Below are 25,057 nucleotides of genomic sequence, written 5' to 3' on the forward strand. Positions count from 1 at the left end.
GACCACATCACCCCCGTCCTTTATAAGCTTCACTGGCTCCCCATCCCCCAGAGAATCCAGTACAAAATCCTCCTTTTGACCTTCAAAGCCCTCCATAACCTGGCCCCATCCTACCTGGCTGACCTCCTCTCCAGACACACTCCCACCCGCAACCTCCGCTCTGCTGGTACCAACCTCCTGAGCCCCCCCCCCCCCCCCATCCAGACCAAATTCAGATCCTGGGGCAAACAGGGCCTTCCCCATCGCTGCTCCCACCCTCTGGAACACACTACCTCACACCATCAGAGACTCCTCCTCACTCACCACATTCAAACATTACTCAAGACCCACCTGTTCAACACTGCGTTCAACATTTAACTCACAGCATTTAACCCCTGACTATCTCTTCTCCTTCCTTTTGCTTTGATTATTTACCTATTTATTTTTGTCTTTTTGCACTTGCTTTTTGTACTCTGTCAAAGCGTCTTTGGGCTTCTTGAAAAGCGCTATATAAAATAAATGTATTATTATTATTATTATTATTAACTTCCGTGAGCGAAGCGCGGGGTCAATACTCGTTCCTTGTAACGTCATTTTGACGGCAGTTTTGCCTTTTAGGTCACCAGTGGTGCCCCGTTGATCCATTGTCCCAAATGTTCATTGGTCTTCGCCCCCTTGTTGCATACATCTCTGCCATACTCAAGGGTGTTTTGGGTCCTCGGTGTATTTTGTGTCTTCTGGGTCTTTTGTGTTATCTGTGTCTTTTAGGCCCTCTGGTTCTTTTGGGGTCTTAAGGATCTTAAAGGGTCTTCATAGGTTGAAGGGTCTCAGCAGTCTAAAGAGTTAAAAGGTACATTTCAATAGTACGTAATTAATTAATAGATCTACGTCATTAACAGACACAAAAAGTATGGTGCAAACACACCACACACACACACACACACAGACACACACACACACACACACACCTCGTCCATTTACAGTAGATATTGACAACCCTAACATTGTTGCAGCAACTTGGTTTTTATTTAGAATACATATACATGGCACTTAAAACATCCGAGGATCAATTGTATGAAATCACCTGAAGTTTTACAAAAATATGCAAACTGGAGCAGTTAACAACTACAACAGCACTCAATGTAGAGCATACCTCCACCAGGTGAACAGTTTACGTTTTGTATCCCAGAGTAGATGAGAAAATCACAATACAGAATCACATTTAATCACAATCATCCGTCCGCAAGTTTTTGAGATATCCTGCTATGTTTCGTTTTTGGCTCAATGTACCAATGGTGAAGAATCACTTTTTAAAAATTCTCGTAGCTGGATCCGGATCTGGATCTTCACCAAAATTGAATCGATTCTTCCTTGTCACACACACCACCTGTCCACCAAGTTTCGCCCAAATCCATCCATACGTTTTTGAGATATCTTGTTCACAAACAGACAGACAGGGGTGAAAACATAACCTCCGTCCACCTTTGGTGGCGCCGTGGCGGAGGTACCGCAATGAAAGATTTGTGTGTCCGACGTGAAATTACGTCAAAGTACAACAACATTTTTTAAAAGTTTACATGTCATTTCTGTCATTAGGGAACTCAAACCAAAACCTACGTTCGTGTAAAAAAAAGTCTCCAGTGAGGCACAAAAGTAAACACCATTCGACATGTTGAATGGATTTGTGTTAGCATTCATGAGTTAGTGAAAAACGTTCCGATTTGTGAACCTAGTGAGTTGAATGAACTTGTGGTAGCATTTAGGAGTTCGTGAAAATGTTCCGATTTGTGTTCGAATTGTTGAACAAGGAATTGTTTCAGAATCATCCCGCGATGAAGCTAACTCCGAGGGCCTTTCACTCACTCACCGCAGGCAGGTTGGTGGTCTTTCTGTTTTCTACCGACTCCTCTCCGGCCTTGCTCCTCCAGCTCTCTCTGCGCTCTGTCCCCCAAATATTCCTACAGGTCGCACAAGATCTGCCTGCAACCCTCTTATGGTTAAACTGCCAAAATCAAGACTCTCTGCTCACCTTCACCACTTCATTCCTCTTTTCTCCCGCCTCTGGAACAAACTCCCTCACTCTCTTCAATCCCACTCCACCCTCCAGGTCTTTAAAACAGCTGTTCACCACCATCTCTTATCTTCCCCAATCCAAACCTTGATCTTTTCTACCCCCCGCTAATTCACCCCAGATACACGATTTTTTTGAAATTCCAAATTCTTTCCTGGAAGTCCTTGCAGTGTTGATATGTTTTATACCTCTCCCACCTCCCCCCAAGCCCTCCCCCTCCCACATTTCTCTCGGTGTCCTTGCTCTCAAATGTTGTGTTTGTGTCCTTCCCCCTCTCTTCCCATCTTGTGTTCCGCTCGCCTTATTTTGTGTTTTATGTGTCGGTTTACTTTTCGTGTGATTAATGTTAGCTCTTTCACGAACCTCGATCTTGTATACAAAAAAAAAAAAATGTACGTGTTGGTGAACAATATCATTCAAGTGCACATCTTGCAATGGAAATGATTAACAAAAACAAGAAAACATTTGAAAAACGAACTATGAAACTCAACGCAGTAATGAAAGCAATAAAGGAAAATGGACACAGCAGAGTGAAGACGAAACGATGCGATGTGAGAGGCACTGAGCTCCATCAAGATTGGAGCCGCTCGATGAGCACGTCATCGTGGACCCCCTGGAAGAGCATTTCGTGGGGAAAATCGATCAAATGTTGTTTCTTGGCAGCACGTAACGTCCCTACCAGGGCCTCAAACATCTGAACACATCTTTCATCAGCAAACAGGGTGCCAAAGGTCACGCAGAAACGACCGTCGGGCTCTGCAACATGAGAGAAGAGGAAGCAAGTATCAAGTATCCCAAGTATAACATCAACATATAAATGGTTGAAACTTCATACAAAACAATCCAGCGTCCAGCAGGTCAATGATGGATGCAACTGGCAGTGAGCGACAAGTGAGCACGAAGGGAACAAGCACCAAATGAGCGCAAAATGAGCACCAAATGAGTACAAAGTCAGCGCCAAGTGAGCGCCAAGTGAGCACCAAATGAGTACAAAGTTTGGAAAATGAGCACCAAGTGAACAAGCACCAAATGAGCGCCAAGTGAGCACCAAATGAGTACAAAGTTTGGAAAATGAGCACCAAGTGAACAAGCACCAAATGAGCGCCAAGTGAGCACAAAATTAGTACAAAGTGAGCGCCAAGTGAGCGGAAAATGAGCACCAAGTGAACAAGCACCAAATGAGCGCCAAGTGAGCACCAAAGTAGTACAAAATGAACACCAAGTGAGCACCAAATGAGTGCCAAGTGAGCACCAAATTAGTACAAAGTGAGCGCCAAGTGAGCGGAAAATGAGCACCAAGTGAACAAGCACCAAATGAGCGCCAAGTGAGCACCAAATGAGTACGAAGCGAGCGCCAAATGAGCACCAAGTGAGCGCCAAGTGAGCGGAAAATGAGCACCAAGTGAACAAGCACCAAATGAGCGCCAAGTGAGCACAAATTAGTACAAAGTGAGCGCCAAGTGAGCACGAAGGGAACAAGCACCAAATGAGCACCAAATGAGTACAAAGTCAGCGCCAAGTGAGCACCAAATGAGTACAAAGTCAGCGCCAAGTGAGCGCCAAGTGAGCACCAAGTTTGGAAAATGAGCACCAAGTGAACAAGCACCAAATGAGCGCCAAGTGAGCACCAAATTAGTACAAAGTGAGCGCCAAGTGAGCGGAAAATGAGCACCAAGTGAACAAGCACCAAATGAGCGCCAAGTGAGCACCAAATTAGTACAAAGTGAACACCAAGTGAGCGCCAAGTGAGCACCAAATGAACGCCAAGTGAGAACCAAATTAGTACAAAGTGAGCGCCAAGTGAGCGGAAAATGAGCACCAAGTGAACAAGCACCAAATGAGCGCCAAGTGAGCACCAAATGAGTACGAAGCGAGCGCCAAATGAGCACCAAGTGAGCGCCAAGTGAACAAGCACCAAATGAGCACCAAGTGAGCACTAAGTGAACAAGCACCAAATGAGCACAAAATGAGCACCAAGTGAACACCAAATTAGTACAGAGTGAACACCAAGTGAGCGCCAAGTGAGCACCAAGTGAGCAAAAAATGAGCACCAAATGAACAAGCACCAAATGAGCGCCAAGTGAGCACCAAGTGAGTACGAAGTGAGCGCCAAATGAGCACCAAGTGAACAAGCACCAAATGAGCGCCAAGTGAGCACCAAGTGAGTACGAAGTGAGAGCCAAATGAGCACCAAGTGAACAAGCACCAAATGAGCGCCAAGTGAGCACCAAATGAGTATGAAGTGAGCGCCAAATGAGCACCAAGTGAGCGCCAAGTGAACAATCACCAAATGAGCGCCAAGTGAGCACTAAGTGAACAAGCACCAAATGAGCACAAAATGAGCACCAAATGAGTACAAATCGAGCGCCAAGTGAGCAGAAAATGAGCACCAAATGAGGTCAAAATGAGCACCAAATGAGTACAAAGTGAGCGCTAAGTGAGCACAAAGTGAGCAGAAAATGAGCACCAAATGAGGACAAAATGAGCACCAAATGAGTACAGAGTGAGCGCTAAGTGAGCACAAAGTGCGCGCCAAATGAGCACCAAGACAAAGAACATATTGGCAACATCTGAACAGCTAACCTTTCCACGAACATTATACAGGTATTGGACAGAGTAGCTAAAACGAACAGAACAAAACAAAACAGGTGAGGTCTCAAACTTTTCAGCTTTCTCCTGTGTGCAAGTTGACTTTTATTGCCTTGACAGGTGAAGCACAAAGAGGGGAGAATAAAAATCACAGGTCGCTATTCGGACAATTTACCTGTTTTCCCAAGTCGTTTGATCTCCTCCATCAACAAAGACACATCAGCTGCTGTGTTCATAGCGTGTCTCACCTGAGGAAGGAAAAGGGCAGTAACGGAGTTAGAGCAGGGCCAACAACCCGCCAACAAGATGAGTTATATTAGCGCTAACAACCCTACAACAAGATGAGTTATATTAGCGCTAACAACCCTCCAACAAGATGAGTTATAGTAGCGCTAACAACCCTCCAACAAGATGAGTTATAGTAGCGCTAACAACCATCCAACAAGATGAGTTATAGTAGCGCTAACAACCCTCCAACAAGATGAGTTATATTAGCGCTAACAACCGTCCAACAAGATGAGTTATAGTAGCGCTAACAACCCTACAACAAGATGAGTTCTATTAGCGCTAACAACCCTCCAACAAGTAGAGTTATAGTAGCGCTAACAACCCTACAACAAGATGAGTTAAAGTAGCGCGAACAACCCTCCAACAAGATGAGTTATAGTAGCGCTAACAACCCTCCAACAAGATGAGTTATATTAGCGCTAACAACCTTCCAACAAGATGAGTTATATTAGCGCGAACAACCCTCCAACAAGATGAGTTATAGTAGCGCTAACAACCCTCCAACAGGATGAGTTATATTAGCGCTAACAACCCTACAACAAGATGAGTTATAGTAGGGCTAACAACCCTACAACAAGATGAGTTATATTAGCGCTAACAACCCTCCAACAAGATGAGTTATATTAGCGCTAACAACCCTACAACAAGATGAGTTATATTAGCGCTAACAACCCTACAACAAGATGAGTTACAGTAGCACTAACAACCCTACAACAAGATGAGTTATACGAGAGCTAACTACCCTCCAACAAGATGAGTTATAGCAGAGCTAACAACCCTACAACAAGATGAGTTATAGTAGCGCTAACAACCCTCCAACAAGAAGAGTTAAAGTAGCGTGAACAACCCTCCAACAAGATGAGTTATAGTAGCGCTAACAACCCTCCAACAAGATGAGTTATATTAGCGCTAACAACCCTCCAACAAGATGAGTTATACTAGAGCTAACTACCCTCCAACAAGATGAGTTATAGCAGAGCTAACAACCCTCCAACAAGAAGAGTTATAGTAGCGCTAACAACCCTACAACAAGATGAGTTACAGTAGCACTAACAACCCTACAACAAGATGAGTTATACGAGAGCTAACTACCCTCCAACAAGATGAGTTATAGTAGCGCTAACAACCCTCCAACAAGATGAGTTATAGTAGCGCTAACAACCCTTCAACAAGATGAGTTATAGTAGCGCTAACAACCCTACAACAAGATGAGTTATAGTAGCGCTAACAACCCTCCAACAAGATGAGTTATAGTAGCGCTAACAACCCTCCAACAAGATGAGTTATAGTAGCGCTAACAACCCTTCAACAAGATGAGTTATAGTAGCGCTAACAACCCTACAACAAGATGAGTTATAGTAGCGCTAACAACCCTCCAACAAGATGAGTTATAGCAGAGCTAACAACCCTCCAACAAGAAGAGTTATAGCAGAGCTAACTACCCTCCAACAAGATGAGTTATAGCAGAGCTAACAACCCTCCAACAAGATGAGTTATAGCAGAGCTAACAACCCTCCAACAAGAAGAGTTATAGTAGCGCCAACAACCCTCCAACAAGATGAGTTATTGTAGAGCTAACAACCCCACAACAAGATGAGTTATAGCAGAGCTAACAACCCTCCAACAAGATGAGTTATAGCAGAGCTAACAACCCTCCAACAAGATGAGTTATAGCAGAGCTAACAACCCAACAACAAGATGAGTTATAGCAGAGCTAACAACCCTACAACAAGATGAGTTATAGCAGAGCTAACAACCCTCCAACAAGATGAGTTATAGCAGAGCTAACAACCCTCCAACAAGATGAGTTATAGAAGAGCTAACAACCCTCCAACAAGATGAGTTATAGCAGAGCTAACAACCCTCCAACAAGATGAGTTATAGCAGGGCTAACAACCCTCCAACAAGATGAGTTATAGCAGAGCTAACAACCCAACAACAAGATGAGTTATAGCAGAGCTAACAACCCTACAACAAGATGAGTTATAGCAGAGCTAACAACCCTACAACAAGATGAGTTATAGCAGAGCTAACAACCCTCCAACAAGATGAGTTATAGCAGAGCTAACAACCCTCCAACAAGATGAGTTATAGCAGGGCTAACAACCCTCCAACAAGATGAGTTATATTAGCGCTAACAACCCTACAACAAGATGAGTTATATTAGCGCTAACAACCCTCCAACAAGATGAGTTATAGCAGGGCCAACAACCCTCCAACAAGATGAGTTATAGGAGGGCCAACAACCCTCCAACAAGATGAGTTATAGTAGCGCTAACAACCCTACAACAAGATGAGTTATAGCAGGGCCAACAACCCTCCAACAAGATGAGTTATAGCAGGGCCAACAACCTGCCAACAAGATGAGTTATATTAGTGCTAACAACCCTCCAACAAGATGAGTTATAGTAGCGCTAACAACAGTACAACAAGATGAGTTATATTACCGCTAACAACCCTACAACAAGATGAGTTATAGCAGAGCTAACAACCCTCTAACAAGATGAGTTATAGCAGGGCCAACAACCTGCCAACAAGATGAGTTATATTAGCGCTAACAACCCTACAACAAGATGAGTTATAGTAGCGCTAACAACCCTCCAACAAGATGAGTTATAGTAGCGCTAACAACCCTCCAACAAGATGAGTTATAGTAGCGCTAACAACCCTCCAACAAGATGAGTTATAGTAGTGCTAACAACCCTCCGACAAGATGAGTTATAGTAGCGCTAACAACCCTCAAACAAGATGAGTTGGAGTAGCGCTAACAACCCTTCAACAAGATGAGTTATAGTAGCGCTAACAACCCTACAACAAGATGAGTTATAGCAGAGCTAACAACCCTCCAACAAGATGAGTTATAGCAGGGCCAACAACCTGCCAACAAGATTAGTTATATTAGCGCTAACAACCCTACAACAAGATGAGTTATAGTAGCGCTAACAACCCTCCAACAAGATGAGTTATAGTAGCGCTAACAACCCTCCAACAAGATGAGTTATAGTAGCGCTAACAACCCTCCAACAAGATGAGTTATAGTAGCGCTAACAACCCTCCAACAAGATGAGTTATAGTAGCGCTAACAAGCCTCCAACAAGATGAGTTATAGTAGCGCTAACAACCCTTCAACAAGATGAGTTATAGTAGCGCTAACAACCCTACAACAAGATGAGTTATAGTAGCGCTAACAACCCTCCAACAAGATGAGTTATAGTAGCGCTAACAACCCTCCAACAAGAAGAGTTATAGCAGAGCTAACAACCCTCCAACAAGATGAGTTATACTAGAGCTAACAACTCTCCAACAAGATGAGTTATAGTAGCGCTAACAACCCTCCAACAAGATGAGTTATAGTAGCGCTAACAGGCCTTCAACAAGAAGAGTTATAGCAGAGCTAACAACCCTCCAACAAGATGAGTTATACTAGAGCTAATAACGCTCCAACAAGATGAGGTATAGTAGCGCTAACAACCCTCCAACAAGATGAGTTATAGTAGCGCTAACAACCCTCCAACAAGATGAGTTATAGTAGCGCTAACAACCCTACAACAAGATGAGTTATAGTAGCGCTAACAACCCTACAACAAGATGAGTTATACTAGAGCTAACAACCCTCCAACAAGATGAGTTATAGTAGCGCTAACAACCCTCTAACAAGATGAGTTATAGTAGCGCTAACAACCCTCTAACAAGATGAGTTATAGTAGCACTAACAACCCTCCAACAAGATGAGTTATATTAGCGCTAACAACCCTACAACAAGATGAGTTATATTAGCGCTAACAACCCTACAACAAGATGAGTTATATTAGCGCTAACAACCCTTCAACAAGATGAGTTATAGCAGGGCCAACAACCCTCCAACAAGATGAGTTATAGCAGGGCCAACAACCCTCCAACAAGATGAGTTATAGTAGCGCTAACAACCCTACAACAAGATGAGTTATATTAGCACTAACAACCCTACAACAAGATGAGTTATAGCAGGGCCAACAACCCTCCAACAAGATGAGTTATAGTAGGGCCAACAACCTGCCAACAGGATGAGTTATATTAGTGCTAACAACCCTCCAACAAGATGAGTTATAGTAGCGCTAACAACAGTACAACAAGATGAGTTATATTAGCACTAACAACCCTACAACAAGATGAGTTATAGCAGAGCTAACAACCCTCTAACAAGATGAGTTATAGCAGGGCCAACAACCTGCCAACAAGATGAGTTATATTAGCGCTAACAACCCTACAACAAGATGAGTTATAGTGGCGCTAACAACCCTCCAACAAGGTGAGTTATAGTAGCGCTAACAACCCTCCAACAAGATGAGTTATAGTAGCGCTAACAACCCTCCAACAAGATGAGTTATAGTAGTGCTAACAACCCTCCAACAAGATGAGTTATAGTAGCGCTAACAACCCTCCAACAAGATGAGCTGTAGTAGCGCTAACAACCCTTCAACAAGATGAGTTATAGTAGCGCTAACAACCCTACAACAAGATGAGTTATAGCAGAGCTAACAACCCTCCAACAAGATGAGTTATAGCAGGGCCAACAACCTGCCAACAAGATGAGTTATATTAGCACTAACAACCCTACAACAAGATGAGTTATAGCAGACCTAACAACCCTCCAACAAGAAGAGTTATAGTAGCGCTAACAACCCTCCAACAAGATGAGTTATACTAGAGCTAACAACTCTACAACAAGATGAGTTATATTAGCGCTAACAACCCAACAACAAGATGAGTTATATTAGCGCTAACAACCCTACAACAAGATGAGTTATACTAGAGCTAACAACCCGCCAACAAGATGAGTTATAGTAGCGCTAACAACCCTCCAACAAGATGAGTTATACTAGAGCTAACAAACCTACAACATGATGAGTTATATTAGTGCTAATAACCCTACAACAAGATAAGTTATGTTAGCGCTAACAACCCTACAACAAGATGAGTTATAGTAGCGCTAACAACCCTACAACAAGATGAGTTATATTAGCGCTAACAACCCCACAACAAGATAAGTTATGTTAGCGCTAACAACCCTACAACAAGATGAGTTATATTAGCGCTAACAACCCTACAACAAGATGAGTTATTCTAGAGCTAACAACCTGCCAACAAGATGAGTTATATTAGCGCTAACAACCTTACAACAAGATGAGTTATATTGGCGCTAACAACCCTACAACAAGATGAGTTCAAGTAGCGCAAACAACCCTCCAACAAGATGAGTTATAGTAGCGCTAATAACCCTACAACAAGATGAGTTATAGTAGCGCTAACAACCCTCCAACAAGATGAGGTTTATTCGCGCTAACAACCCTACAACAAGATGAGTTCAAGTAGCGCGAACAACCCTCCAACAAGATGAGTTACAGTCGCGCTAACAACCCTACAACAAGATGAGTTATATTAGCGCTAACAACCCTACAACAAGATGAGTTATATTAGCGCTAACAACCCTACAACAAGATGAGCTCAAGTAGCGCGAACAACCCTAAAACAAGATGAGTTATCGTAGCGCTAACAACCCTACAACAAGATGAGTTATAGTAGCGCTAACAACCCTACAACAAGATGAGTTATAGTAGCGCAAACAACCCTACAACAAGATGAGTTATAGTAGCGCTAACAACCCTACAACAAGATGAGTTATAGTAGCGCTAACAACCCTCCAACAAGATGAGTTATACTCGCGCTAACAACCCGACAACAAGATGAGTTATAGTAGCGCTAACAACCCTCCAACAAGATGAGTTATATTAGCGCTAACAACCCTACAACAAGATGAGTTATAGTAGCGCTAACAACCCTCCAACAAGATTAGTTATAGTCGCGCTAACAACCCTACAACAAGATGAGTTATAGTAGCACAAACAACCCTCCAACAAGATGAGTTATAGTAGCGCTAACAAACCTCCAACAAGATGAGTTATAGTAGCGCTAACAACCCTACAACAAGATGAGTTATAGTAGCACTAACAACCCCACAACAAGATGAGTTATAGTAGCGCTAACAACCCTCCAACAAGATGAGTTATATTAGCGCTAACAACCCTCCAACAAGATGAGTTATAGTAGCGCTAACAACCCTCCAACAAGATGAGTTAGAGTAGCGCTAACAACCCTCCAACAAGATGAGTTACAGTAGCACTAACAACCCTACAACAAGATGAGTTATAGTAGCGCTAACAACCCTCCAACAAGATGGGTTAGAGTAGCGCTAACAACCCTCCAACAAGATGAGTTCGAGTAGCGCTAACAACCCTACAACAAGATGAGTTACACTAGAGCTAACAACCCTACAACAAGATGAGTTATAGCAGAGCTAACAACCCTCCAACAAGATGAGTTATAGCAGAGCTAACAACCCTCCAACAAGATGAGTTATACTAGAGCTAACAACCCTCCAACAAGATGAGTTATAGCAGGGACAACAACCCCACAACAAGATGAGTTATTGCAGAGCTAACAACCCTCCAACAAGATGAGTTATAGCAGAGCTAACAACCCTCCAACAAGAAGAGTTATAGCAGAGCTAACTACCCTCCAACAAGATGAGTTATAGCAGAGCTAACAACCCTCCAACAAGAAGAGTTATAGTAGCGCCAACAACCCTCCAACAAGATGAGTTATTGTAGAGCTAACAACCCCACAACAAGATGAGTTATAGCAGAGCTAACAACCCTCCAACAAGATGAGTTATAGCAGAGCTAACAACCCTCCAACAAGATGAGTTATAGCAGAGCTAACAACCCAACAACAAGATGAGTTATAGCAGAGCTAACAACCCTTCAACAAGATGAGTTATAGCAGAGCTAACAACCCTCCAACAAGATGAGTTATAGCAGAGCTAACAACCCTCCAACAAGATGAGTTATAGCAGAGCTAACAACCCTCCAACAAGATGAGTTATAGCAGAGCTAACAACCCTCCAACAAGATGAGTTATAGCAGGGCTAACAACCCTCCAACAAGATGAGTTATAGCAGAGCTAACAACCCAACAACAAGATGAGTTATAGCAGAGCTAACAACCCTACAACAAGATGAGTTATAGCAGAGCTAACAACCCTCCAACAAGATGAGTTATAGCAGAGCTAACAACCCTCCAACAAGATGAGTTATAGCAGGGCTAACAACCCTCCAACAAGATGAGTTATAGCAGAGCTAACAACCCAACAACAAGATGAGTTATAGCAGAGCTAACAACCCTACAACAAGATGAGTTATAGCAGAGCTAACAACCCTCCAACAAGATGAGTTATAGCAGAGCTAACAACCCTCCAACAAGATGAGTTATAGCAGGGCTAACAACCCTCCAACAAGATGAGTTATATTAGCACTAACAACCCTCCAACAAGATGAGTTATAGCAGAGCTAACAACCCTCCAACAAGATGAGTTATAGCAGAGCTAACAACCCTCCAACAAGATGAGTTATAGCAGAGCTAACAACCCTCCAACAAGATGAGTTATAGCAGGGCTAACAACCCTCCAACAAGATGAGTTATAGCAGAGCTAACAACCCAACAACAAGATGAGTTATAGCAGAGCTAACAACCCTACAACAAGATGAGTTATAGCAGAGCTAACAACCCTCCAACAAGATGAGTTATAGCAGAGCTAACAACCCTCCAACAAGATGAGTTATAGCAGGGCTAACAACCCTCCAACAAGATGAGTTATAGCAGAGCTAACAACCCAACAACAAGATGAGTTATAGCAGAGCTAACAACCCTACAACAAGATGAGTTATAGCAGAGCTAACAACCCTCCAACAAGATGAGTTATAGCAGAGCTAACAACCCTCCAACAAGATGAGTTATAGCAGGGCTAACAACCCTCCAACAAGATGAGTTATATTAGCACTAACAACCCTCCAACAAGATGAGTTATAGCAGAGCTAACAACCCTCCAACAAGATGAGTTATAGCAGAGCTAACAACCCTCCAACAAGATGAGTTATAGCAGAGCTAACAACCCTCCAACAAGATGAGTTATAGCAGGGCTAACAACCCTCCAACAAGATGAGTTATAGCAGAGCTAACAACCCAACAACAAGATGAGTTATAGCAGAGCTAACAACCCTACAACAAGATGAGTTATAGCAGAGCTAACAACCCTCCAACAAGATGAGTTATAGCAGAGCTAACAACCCTCCAACAAGATGAGTTATAGCAGGGCTAACAACCCTCCAACAAGATGAGTTATAGCAGAGCTAACAACCCAACAACAAGATGAGTTATAGCAGAGCTAACAACCCTACAACAAGATGAGTTATAGCAGAGCTAACAACCCTCCAACAAGATGAGTTATAGCAGAGCTAACAACCCTCCAACAAGATGAGTTATAGCAGGGCTAACAACCCTCCAACAAGATGAGTTATATTAGCACTAACAACCCAACAACAAGATGAGTTATATTAGCGCTAACAACCCTCCAACAAGATGAGTTATAGCAGGGCCAACAACCCACCAACAAGATGAGTTATAGTAGCGCTAACAACCCTCCAACAAGATGAGTTGTAGTAGCACTAACAACCCTTCAACAAGATGAGTTATAGTAGCGCTAACAACCCTACAACAAGATGAGTTATAGCAGAGCTAACAACCCTCCAACAAGATGAGTTATAGCAGGGCCAACAACCTGCCAACAAGATGAGTTATATTAGCACTGACAACCCTACAACAAGATGAGTTATATTAGCACTGACAACCCTACAACAAGATGAGTTATATTAGCGCTGACAACCCTACAACAAGATGAGTTATAGTAGCGCTAACAACCCTCCAACAAGATGAGTTATAGTAGCGCTAACAACCCTCCAACAAGATGAGTTATAGTAGCGCTAACAACCCTCCAACAAGATGAGTTATAGTAGCGCTAACAACCCTCCAACAAGATGAGTTATAGTAGCGCTAACAACCCTCCAACAAGATGAGTTATAGTAGCGCTAACAACCCTTCAACAAGATGAGTTATAGTAGCGCTAACAACCCTACAACAAGATGAGTTATAGTAGCGCTAACAACCCTCCAACAAGATGAGTTATAGTAGTGCTAACAACCCTCCAACAAGATGAGTTATAGTAGCGCTAACAGGCCTTCAACAAGAAGAGTTATAGCAGAGCTAACAACCCTCCAACAAGATGAGTTATACTAGAGCTAATAACCCTCCAACAAGATGAGTTATAGTAGCGCTAACAACCCTCCAACAAGATGAGTTATAGTAGCGCTAACAACCCTCCAACAAGATGAGTTATAGTAGCGCTAACAACCCTCCAACAAGTTGAGTTATATTAGCGCTAACAACCCTACAACAAGATGAGTTATAGTAGCGCTAACAACCCTACAACAAGATGAGTTATACTAGAGCTAACAACCCTCCAACAAGATGAGTTATAGTAGCGCTAACAACCCTACAACAAGATGAGTTATACTAGAGCTAACAACCCTCCAACAAGATGAGTTATAGTAGCGCTAACAACCCTCTAACAAGATGAGTTATAGTAGCGCTAACAACCCTCCAACAAGATGAGTTATAGTAGCGCTAACAACCCTACAACAAGATGAGTTATATTAGCGCTAACAACCCTACAACAAGATGAGTTATATTAGCGCTAACAACCCTCCAACAAGATGAGTTATAGCAGGGCCAACAACCCTCCAACAAGATGAGTTATAGCAGGGCCAACAACCCTCCAACAAGATGAGTTATAGTAGCGCTAACAACCCTACAACAAGATGAGTTATAGTAGCGCTAACAACCCTACAACAAGATGAGTTATAGCAGGGCCAACAACCCTCCAACAAGATGAGTTATAGTAGGGCCAACAACCTGCCAACAGGATGAGTTATATTAGCGCTAACAACCCTCCAACAAGATGAGTTATAGTAGCGCTAACAACAGTACAACAAGATGAGTTATATTAGCGCTAACAACCCTACAACAAGATGAGTTATAGCAGAGCTAACAACCCTCTAACAAGATGAGTTATAGCAGGGCCAACAACCTGCCAACAAGATGAGTTATATTAGCGCTAACAACCCTACAACAAGATGAGTTATAGTAGCGCTAACAACCCTCCAACAAGATGAGTTATAGTAGCGCTAACAACCCTCCAACAAGATGAGTTATAGTAGCGCTAACAACCCTCCAACAAGATGAGTTATAGTAGTGCTAACAACCCTCCAACAAGATGAGTTATAGTAGCGCTAACAACCCTCCAACAAGATGAGCTGTAGTAGTGCTAACAACCCTTCAACAAGATGAGTTATAGTAGCGCTAACAACCCCACAACAAGATGAGTTATAGCAGAGCTAACAACCCTCCAACAAGATGAGTTATAGCAGGGCCAACAACCTGCCAACAAGATGAGTTATATTAGCGCTAACAACCCTACAACAACATGAGTTATAGTAGCGCTAACAACCCTCCAACAAGATGAGTTATAGTAGCGCTAACAACCCTCCAACAAGATGTTATAGTAGCGCTAACAACCCTCCAACAAGATGAGTTATAGTAGCGCTAACAACCCTCCAACAAGATGAGTTATAGTAGCGCTAACAACCCTCCAACAAGATGAGTTATAGTAGCGCTAACAACCCTTCAACAAGATGAGTTATAGTAGCGCTAACAACCCTACAACAAGATGAGTTATAGTAGCGCTAACAACCCTCCAACAAGATGAGTTATAGTAGCGCTAACAACCCTCCAACAAGATGAGTTATAGTAGCGCTAACAACCCTCCAACAAGATGAGTTCTAGTCGCGCTAACAACCCCACAACAAGATGAGTTATAGTAGCGCTAACAACTCTCCAACAAGATGAGTTATAGTAGAAATGTCCACAACAAGATGAGTTATAGTAGCAATGTCCACAACAAGATGAGTTATAGTAGCAATGTCCACAACAAGATGAGTTACAATGACCAAGTGACGTGGCTCTAAAGGATATTCTTGATTTATTGATTAATCAATTTCTTATTTAATTAATTTTCATTCGGATGAAGTTACAACTTCGTATGAAGCACTTGTGGTTTAGGTTTGATATTAACCAATTGATTAAGAAATATTTCATGATTGCTGTTTATTGATTTTAATTATGCAATTAACCAATCAATTATTGTGCTCCTCTCCCTCCCAATAGTCTCTATGAGCTGCGCATGCGCTGCGGTGTCTCCAGCGCTGCTGGCGCCCCCGCAATGCCGCGCTGGAGGATGTTATTTATTTATTTGTTTGGCATGGGGGCGGTGTGTACTTTGAATGTATCTGTACTTGTTTTCCTTGTATTTATTCTCGTAATAATCATTCAAAACTCAACGAAAATGTTTAATACGCGGATTAAATGAGTAATTTTGATTTACATCGATTACTTTCTGCCCTTGGGAAGCATCGTTTTCGCATGCAGTATATTTTAAATGCCGGTCCCCATGGTCATGGATAGATTCATGTAGATCTTACTTAGTGCAGCGGATTCGGAGGAAGAGTATTTACACGAACTGTAAACCGCCACAAAATTCCGGTCACGCCCTTCCGCATCACGTGGCTCTCGTGTGTCGGTTCAGATTTCAAATGAAGGTTTTAACGCTAAAACTTGAATAAAAACACTTTGAAACGTCAGAAATTTTCTGGGATACCATTGTGACATTGACTAATTTGTGTGGGGTTATTATTATTATGATGGATAATTACACCCAAAGCTCACTTACTCGTGGATAAACCGTTAAACAATCTTAATCACGTCCACATTTTACATCCGCACCACGGTATCGACTTTTTAAATCATATATTGACATAAAACTGATAATTACAAAACAAGGTAACTAATTAATCGTTCAAACAACACACACCTGTCAACAGAAGTTCAGTCGACGAGGGAACTGATTGTGCTCCGCCCACAAATTTATATATTAATATTAATGAGGAAAGACCCAAGGGATATTTGAATATCACGTGACCGCGCTTACGATTCCGGTTATTTCACGTCGGTTTGTGATCATTGTGACGACATAATCTGAAGGACGAGTCGTTTCCTTGGATTGGTCAATAAATTGAATACGTCATGTGACTATTGCACTAACTTGAACAAGCATTTGTAATTTGTTCAGGATGCCGGCGATACCTCGCCTACTCTTCACAAAGGACACTGTGGGATCCTTAACGTCCACCTAATAATGCTAGCAGATGGGACACCCGGCTTAACGTCCACGACCAATGCTAGCAGATGGGACACCCGGCTTAACGTCCATCTACGACACCCGGCTTAACGTCCACAACCAATGCTAGCAGATAGGACACCCAGCTTAACGTCCACAACCAATGCTAGCAGATGGGACACCCGGCTTAACGTCCACCTACTAATGCTGGCAGATGGGACACCCGGCTTAACGTCCACAACCAATGCTAGCAGATGGGACACCCGGCTTAACGTCCACAACCAATGCTAGCAGATGGGACACCCGGCTTAACGTCCACAACTAATGCTAGCAGATGGGACACCCGGCTTACTATGCACCAACTAGGGTCCGCATACACCCCCAACATCAGTTATCCCAGCACAATTCTGGCGCTTTTCTATTGCACAGAACGGTACAGTTCAGTACGGTTCGGTACGGTACGGTACGGTACTGTTCAGTACGGTTCGGTACGGTTCAGTACGGTACGGTTCGGTACGGTACAGTACGGTACGGTTCGGTACGGTACGGTACGGTTCGGTACGGTACGGTACGGTTCGGTACGGTTTGGTACGGTACGGTACGGTATGGTTCGGTACGGTACGGTACGGTACGGTTTGGTACGGTACGGTTCGGTACGGTATGGTTCGGTACGGTACGGTTCGGTACGGTACGGTTTGGTACGGCATGGTATGGTTCGGTACGGTACGGTTCGGTACGGTACGATACGGTTTGGTACGGTACGGTTCGGTATGGTACAGTACGGTACGGTTTGGTACGGTACGGTTCGGTACGGTATGGTTCGGTACGGTACGGTTCGGTACGGTACGGTACGGTTTGGTACGGCACGGTATGGTTCGGTACGGTACGGTTCGGTACGGTACGGTACGATACGGTTTGGTACGGTTCGGTACGGTACGGTACGGTTCGGTACGGTACGGTTCGGTACGGTACGGTACGGTTGGGTACGGTACGGTACGGTACGGTACGGTACGGTTTGGTACGGCACGGTATGGTTCCGTACGGTACGGTTCGGTACGGTTCGGTACGGTACGGTACGATACGGTTTGGTACGGTTCGGTACGGTACAGTACGGTACGGTTCGGTACGGTACGGTTTGGTACGGCACGGTATGGTTCGGTACGGTACGGTACGGTTCGGTACGGTACGGTACGCTTCGGTACGATACGGTTTGGTACGGTTCGGTACGGTACGGTTCGGTACGGTACAGTACGGTACGGTACGACACTGTACAGTACGGTAATCCCTGTGTCGTTTTTCCATCACACAACAGAACCGTGAAAATAGGCGGTTATCTGAAGTGAGGAAAAAAAAAACAACGCGACCGCTGTGGTGACGTCATTGCTCCGTCACCAAAGGTGGATGGAGGTTATGATTTCACCCAGAGTCGGCGTCAGAACAAATCTAATCGGGGGGCATTAGGGTAACCGCGGGGGGGCACAAACTGCCGTTCGAGAACTCAATCTATGATGTAAATGCTTGATAATAAGAGTTTGCCGTCAACAATCAACACACCAACCCAGTTACAATTTAAAAACATGCTGCATCGTAAGAGGCGACCAATGGTTGGCGTCATGAAGGGCATCCGGCCATAAAAACATTGCCTCAAACAGGGAACTTTAGCGGTTGCCGAAGACGATAAGAAGAGGCCATTTCGTTGGGTACAAAAGGTTGTTTATTGTACAGAAATCTCCAGCAACTGCTCACGAAAGGAAGTCGTAACGGCTTATATAAAACCAAGCACCCTCTTCGGAGGGCGTGGCTCCAACAGCCGAGCGTGCGTCACGACGACACAACCAAACGCCCGTGTGCGTGGGTTAGACCAAACCCATCGTAATGGTAACCGTCACATGCGGATAAGTTAACCGCGACAAGTGAATAAGGTAACCGCGACATGTGAATAAGGTAACCACTACATGCGCCCCCCCCCCCCCCCAGAAGGCACGCCACGGGCGTGTACGTAGTTCGCGGGTGGAACAGAGCCGGGCCGCGGGTGGAACAGAGCCGGGCCGCGGGTGGAACAGAGCCGGCCCGCAGGTGGAACAGAGCCGGGCCGCGGGTGGAACAGAGCCGGGCCGCGGGCGCTGAGCAGCGGTAGCCGTTGTAGTTGCAGCAGTAGGAATTGCGGGAGTGGCGAGCAGCAGTGCGCGCGAAGGTAACGAAGCAGCCGTGCGTGCGCAAGAGATGAGCAGCGGTAATAGCTGTAGTTGCAGGAGCATCAGCCTCGGGATCCGCCGTAGGAGCAGTAGTAGGAGTGGCGAGTAGCAGTACTCGGCCTGTGTGCGCGGAGGCGACGAAGTAGCAGTACTCGGCCTGTGTGCGCGAAGGCGACGAGCAGCAGTACCCGGCCTGTGTGCGCGGAGGCGACGAGCAGCGGTGCTCGGCCTGTGTGCGCGAAGGCGACGAAGTAGCCGTGCCCGGCCTGTGTGCGCGGAGGCGACGAGCAGCAGTACTCGGCCTGTGTGCGCGAAGGCGACGAAGTAGCCGTGCCGCCAATGCCCCGTAACGGCGTTCCTTCGGAGGGTTCCGGAGCTGGTTCGCCCCTCTAGTCGTAGAGGAGGAACCGAGCGCGATGCGCGAACCACATGGCCGCTCGTCATTGCTAAAACTCCGGCAGTTCGAGTTTAGGTCTTGTGGAAGAAATTGCGGTCGCAATCCTGCCGTGTTCATTTGGCCCCCGAATACGTTCGGGGGCAACGGGGTCACCAGTTTAGCGGTTGCCGAAGACGATAAAAAGAGGCCATTTCGTTGGGTACAAAAGGTTGTTTATTGTACAGAAATCTCCAGCAACTGCTAGCGAACGGAAGTCGTAACGGCTTATATAAAAGCAAGCACCCTCTTCGGAGGGCGTGGCTCCAACAGCCGCGCGTGCGTCACGACGACACAACCAAACGCCCGTGTGCGTGGGTTAGACCAAACCCATCGTAATGGTAACCGTCACATGCGGATAAGTTAACCGCGACAAGTGAATAAGGTAACCGCGACATGTGAATAAGGTAACCACTACAGAACCATGATTGTCATGGGGCCCGCAAGGAGCGGGGAAAATGGCCTTAAAACGATCATTCATTCATTCATTCTGCAAAGTCTCTCTCTTACACACACACACACACACACACACACTGCACAAAATATAGCCCACGGTGCAAGCCACGTCTCTGTCTTTAACTCTTTCACTATTTCCCTCTTTCACTCTTTCACTCATTCACGCTTTCACTCTTTCACTCACTGCACTGTGCGCGTCATTGGACCATCTTTTGAAATAGACTATATTGTGGTGCTGTGCACACACGATTCGTTTGCCAAGAAGGTAGGCCACAACGCGTTGTACGAACTGAAATGCTTTATTAACAGCTCGCATGTAAGCACTGGGCGGGCTCGACTATCGAGGCCACATATATGTCCCGAGGCCACGCCTTGCCCCCGGGCGTGGCCGGTCGGCCGAAAGGTGGGGCATGTCCTCAGTTCCACCCTGCGCCTCGTGACGCCTTCGCTCCGGGCGTGGCCCGAGCTGCGCTTCCATGCCCAGACGCTCGCGCCACCCACTGGTGCGCGGAATTATTGCCCACTGACAATGTGTCCGCCACACGCGCCCCCCCAGAATTCCCACGCACCTGAAGGGTGAGCTTGCGGGGAAGCCGGATGACCCGGCCGAAACGCCCTCTGGCGATGCGTGCAGGGCTGGGGGGTAGCGGGACAACGGGGCTGGGGGATGCCAGGGGTCTGCCCGCCGGGGGGCGGCCTCGACACGGAGGCAGAGCTGCTGGCGGGGGGTGGTCCAGGTCGAGGTGGGCCGGCTTGAGGCGGTCCACGGAGATACGATCTGGAGTACCGCCGATGTCCACGGTGAAATGTTTGTCCCCGGTCTCCAGCACGCGGAAGGGTCCGTCGTACGGGGGCCGCAGCGGTGCCTGGTGGGTGTCGTGCCGGACGAAAACATACTCCGCCGTGCGAAGCTCCGGGGCGACGTGGGAGGACGGGCAACCGTGGTGTGCCATCGGCACTGGGGCGAACCTCCTGGCTGTCTCCTGCAGGGTGGAGCGCTGTTGCGCCATGGACCAAGGAGCCGTGGATAAATTCGCCCGGTACCCGCAGTGGTTGTCCGAAGACCAGCTCCGCCGAGGACGCGCGCAGGTCATCCTTGGGCGTCGTCCTGAGGCCCACCAGGACCCAGGGGAGCCTGTCGGCCCAGCTGCCGTCGCAGAGGCTGGCCCAGAGCGCGGCCTTCATTGAACGATGAAAGCACTCGCACAGGCCGTTGGCCTGGGGGTGGTAGGCCGTGGTGCGGTGCAGCTTGACGCCGAACCCTTGCGCCACCGCTCCCCAGAGCTCCAAGGTGACCTGGGGGCCGCGGTCGGACGAGATGTCCGAGGGGGCACCGAACCGGGCAACCCACGTGGCGATGAAGGCTTGCGCGACGTCAGCCGCAGCCGTCGCCGCCAATGGCACGGCCTCCGGCCACCGGGTGGTGCGGTCCACCATGGTGAGGAGGTGGGTGAAACCCCGCGAGGGGGGCAGAGGTCCCACCAAGTCGATGTGGACGTGGTCGAACCGACGCTCGGGCACCGTAAACGGGGCCAACGGGGCCTGGGTGTGGCGGTGGACCTTTGCGCGCTGGCACGCGAGGCACGTCCTGGCCCAGTCGCGGACGTTCTTCCTGAGGCCATGCCAGACGAACTTCGCCGCGACGGGCTTCTGGGAGGCCTTCGTGCCCGGGTGGCACAGGCCGTGGATGGCGTCAAATACCGGGCGCTGCCAACCAGCGGGCACGATGGGGCGAGGCCGGCAGAGGGAGACGTCGCACAAGAGGGCAGTGCCCGCGACATCGAACGGCACCTCGGTGACTCGGAGGCCCGTGACAGCGGTCCGCAAGGCCTGGACGTCGGGGTCAGCGGTCTGGTCCCGGGCATAGTCGATCCCGAGGTGGACCGCGTGTGCGACGGACCGGGAAAGGCAATCCGCCACCGGGTTGTCCTTACCCGCGACGTGACAGATGTCCGTCGTGTACTCGGACACGGCAGAGAGGTGACGTTGCTCCCGGGCCGACCATGGCTCGGCGACCTTGGCCATCGTGAAAACAAGGGGCTTGTGATCGACGAAGGCCGTGAACGGGCGGCCCTCGAGAAGATGGCGGAAGTGTCGGACCGCCAGGTGGAGCCCGAGCAGCTCGCGGTCGAAGGTGCTGTACCGGCGTTCGTGCGGGCGAAGCTGCCGGCTAAAAAACGCCAGCGGCTGCCAAGCACCACTCACCCACTGCTCGTGCACCGCGCCCACCGCGTAGTCCGACGCGTCGGTGGTGAGGGCGATTGGTGCATCGGGCACCGGGTGCGCCAGCATGGTGGCGTTGGCCAAGGCCAGCTTTGCGCCCGCAAACGCCGCGGCCATCGGCTCCGTCCAGGCGATGTCACCTTTGCCCGGCTTCCCCCGGACGGCCTCGTGCAGGGGGCGCAGGAGCTGGGCGACGCGGGGCACGAAGCGGTGATAAAAATTCACCATGCCCAGGAATTCCTGGAGCCCCTTGATCGTGCGGGGGCGCGGGAACCTCCTGACCGCCTCCACCTTGGCCGGTAAAGGGATGGCCCCATGCCTGGTGATGCAGTGCCCCAAGAAGTCGATGGCGGTGACGCCGAAACGGCACTTCGCGGGGTTGATTATCAGGCCATGCTGGCCCAGGCGTTCGAATAGTGTGCGGAGGTGGAGCAGGTGCTCCTCCCAGGACGCGCTCATGACTAGGATGTTGTCCAGGTAAACGTAGATGAAAGGCAAGTCGCGCAAGACGCTGTCCATGAGCCGCTGGAACGCCTGGGCCGCATTTTGCAACCCAAAAGGCATCCGCAGGAACTCAAAGAGGCCGAAAGGGGTGATGACGGCCGTCTTTGGTACATCGTCCTGTTGTGCGGGGACCTGGTGGTAGCCCCGGATGAGGTCCACCTTGGAGAAAACGGTCGTGTTTGCCAACCGGGCGGAAAAGTCCTGAATATGCGGGACCGGGTAGCGCTCGGGGGTGGTGGCGTCGTTGAGCCGGCGGTAGTCACCGCACGGCCGCCATCCGCCGCCGGGCTTGGGCACAATGTGCAGAGGAGAGGCCCATGCGCTGTTGGAGCGCCGTACGATGCCCAGCCGCTCCAGCGTGGCGAACTCCGCTTTCGCCACGGCGAGCTTCGTGCTGTCGAGGCGGCGCGCCCGGACGTAGACCGGTGGTCTGACAGTGGGGATATGGTGCTCCAACCCGTGTTTGACGGCCACCGCTGAAAAGGTGGGCCGCGTGAGTGCCGGGAAACTGGCGAGGAGGCGGGTAAACTCGTCCGCTGCCGGAAGCATACAGACTAACCTCGCCGGGACGGAACCGCTCAGCAAGCCGCTTGGTAAGCCGCTCGGTGAGCCGCTCAGCGAGCTGCTCAACGAGCCGCTCAGCGAACACGCGAGCGAGCTGAAGGTTTCGGCCTGGACGAGACGTCGACGCTTAACATCCACCAACAGCCCATTCGCACAAAGGAAGTCCGCACCGAGCAGGGACATTGGCATGCTGGCGGTGACGAAAGGCCATTGGAAGTGCTGCCCTCCGAACCGCAGTGAGAGGCAACGCTTCCCGAATGTGCGGATGGGTGTTCTGTTGGCAGCGAGCAAGGCGGGGCCCTAGCCCGCGGCTTGCTTGTCGGACGCGGAGGCAGGGAGGACGCTTAACTGCGCTCCCGTGTCGCACAGAAAACGACGACCAGACGAGGTGTCTGTGATGAACAGGAGGCTGCTGGAATGGCCGACGCTCATGGCCGCAAGTGAGCGCCGGCCCGGTCGTTTCCCGACCCGTCGAAAGAACACGGCGGGCGGCACGCTCTAGCCTTGCTGCCGAACCTGGCATGATAGTAGCACCAGGTTTGTGGTGGTGGCTGCTGCGTCGGCCGTGCCGGTGGCGGTGGTGCTGGCGGCGGCGGTAGTGGGCGGGGCGTAGCAGCGGCCAGGAGGGAAGCAGGGGGCGCTGTAGCCTCCACACCGGGATCCACTACGGCAGCACCGTACACCGACCGCGTGTCGCAGGCCGCAAAATATTTGTCCGCCTCGCTGGCCAGGGCGCAGGGTTCCGTTAATTTCGAACCGGCCAGCGCGAGCCGCACCTGCACAGGTAGCTGGCGGAGGAAAAGCGCTCGGAACAGGAAATCCGGGCGCTGGTCTCCAAGAAGGGACAGCATAAAATCCATCTGAACAGACGGTCGTGTGTCGCCGAGGGCGGGAAGGTCCAGGAGGCGGTCGGCGCGTTCGACCTCCGTGCGCCCGAACGTGGCGAGGAGGAGACGTTTGAGCGCCGCGTACTTGTGGTCGCCCGGCGGGCGCCGAAGGATGGACACGACGCGGGCGGCAGTGCCGGGCCCGAGGGCGGCGACCACGTGGTAGTACATGGTCTCGTCCGCCGTGATGCCCCGGAGCTGGAATTGAGCTTCGGCCTGCACAAACCAAACGTCGGCTTGCGCTTCCCAGAACTCCGGGAGTTTGACGGCGACCGCGTTGGTAGCCATGACGCGTTCAGGGGTCAGCTCCGGCTGAACCAGTCGGGGTCACCAGTGTGGAGCTGTGCACACACGATTCGTTTGCCAAGAAGGTAGGCCACAACGCGTTGTACAAACTGAAATGCTTTATTAACAGCTCGCACGTAAGCACTGGGCGGGCTCGACTATCGAGCCCGCATATATGTCCCTAGGCCACGTCTTGCCCCCGGGCGTGGACGGTCAGCCGAAAGGCGGGGCATGTCCTCAGTTCCACCCTGCGCCTCGTGACGCCTTCGCTCCGGGCGTGGCCCGAGCTGCGCTTCCATGCCCGGACACTCGCGCCACCCACTGGTGCGCGGAATTATTGCCCACTGACAATGTGTCCGCCACAATATACTCCACTCTTACCGAATGAATGCAGACAGACCCAAAAATCATTCAACATTTG

At 48.4% G+C, this 25,057-nt stretch overlaps 1 protein-coding gene across 1 annotated transcript; it reads right to left on the reverse strand.

Moving 5' to 3' along the window:
• Window positions 1-983: 983 nt before the first annotated feature.
• ABRACL (ABRA C-terminal like) lies at window positions 984-16,833 on the reverse strand. The gene is made up of 3 exons (XM_068116611.2): window positions 16,784-16,833; window positions 4,815-4,887; window positions 984-2,806 (listed from the first exon to the last, which is right to left on the reverse strand). The coding sequence occupies exons 2-3, from the start codon at window positions 4,873-4,875 to the stop codon at window positions 2,622-2,624; spliced, it is 246 nt and encodes an 81-aa protein (XP_067972712.1). The 5' UTR covers window positions 4,876-4,887; window positions 16,784-16,833; the 3' UTR covers window positions 984-2,621.
• Between the last annotated feature and the right edge of the window lie 8,224 nt (window positions 16,834-25,057).

The sequence above is a fragment of the Myxine glutinosa genome, chromosome 5 (genome assembly GCF_964187855.1).
Source record: "Myxine glutinosa chromosome 5, kmMyxGlut1.1, whole genome shotgun sequence".
NCBI lineage: Eukaryota > Metazoa > Chordata > Myxini > Myxiniformes > Myxinidae > Myxine > Myxine glutinosa.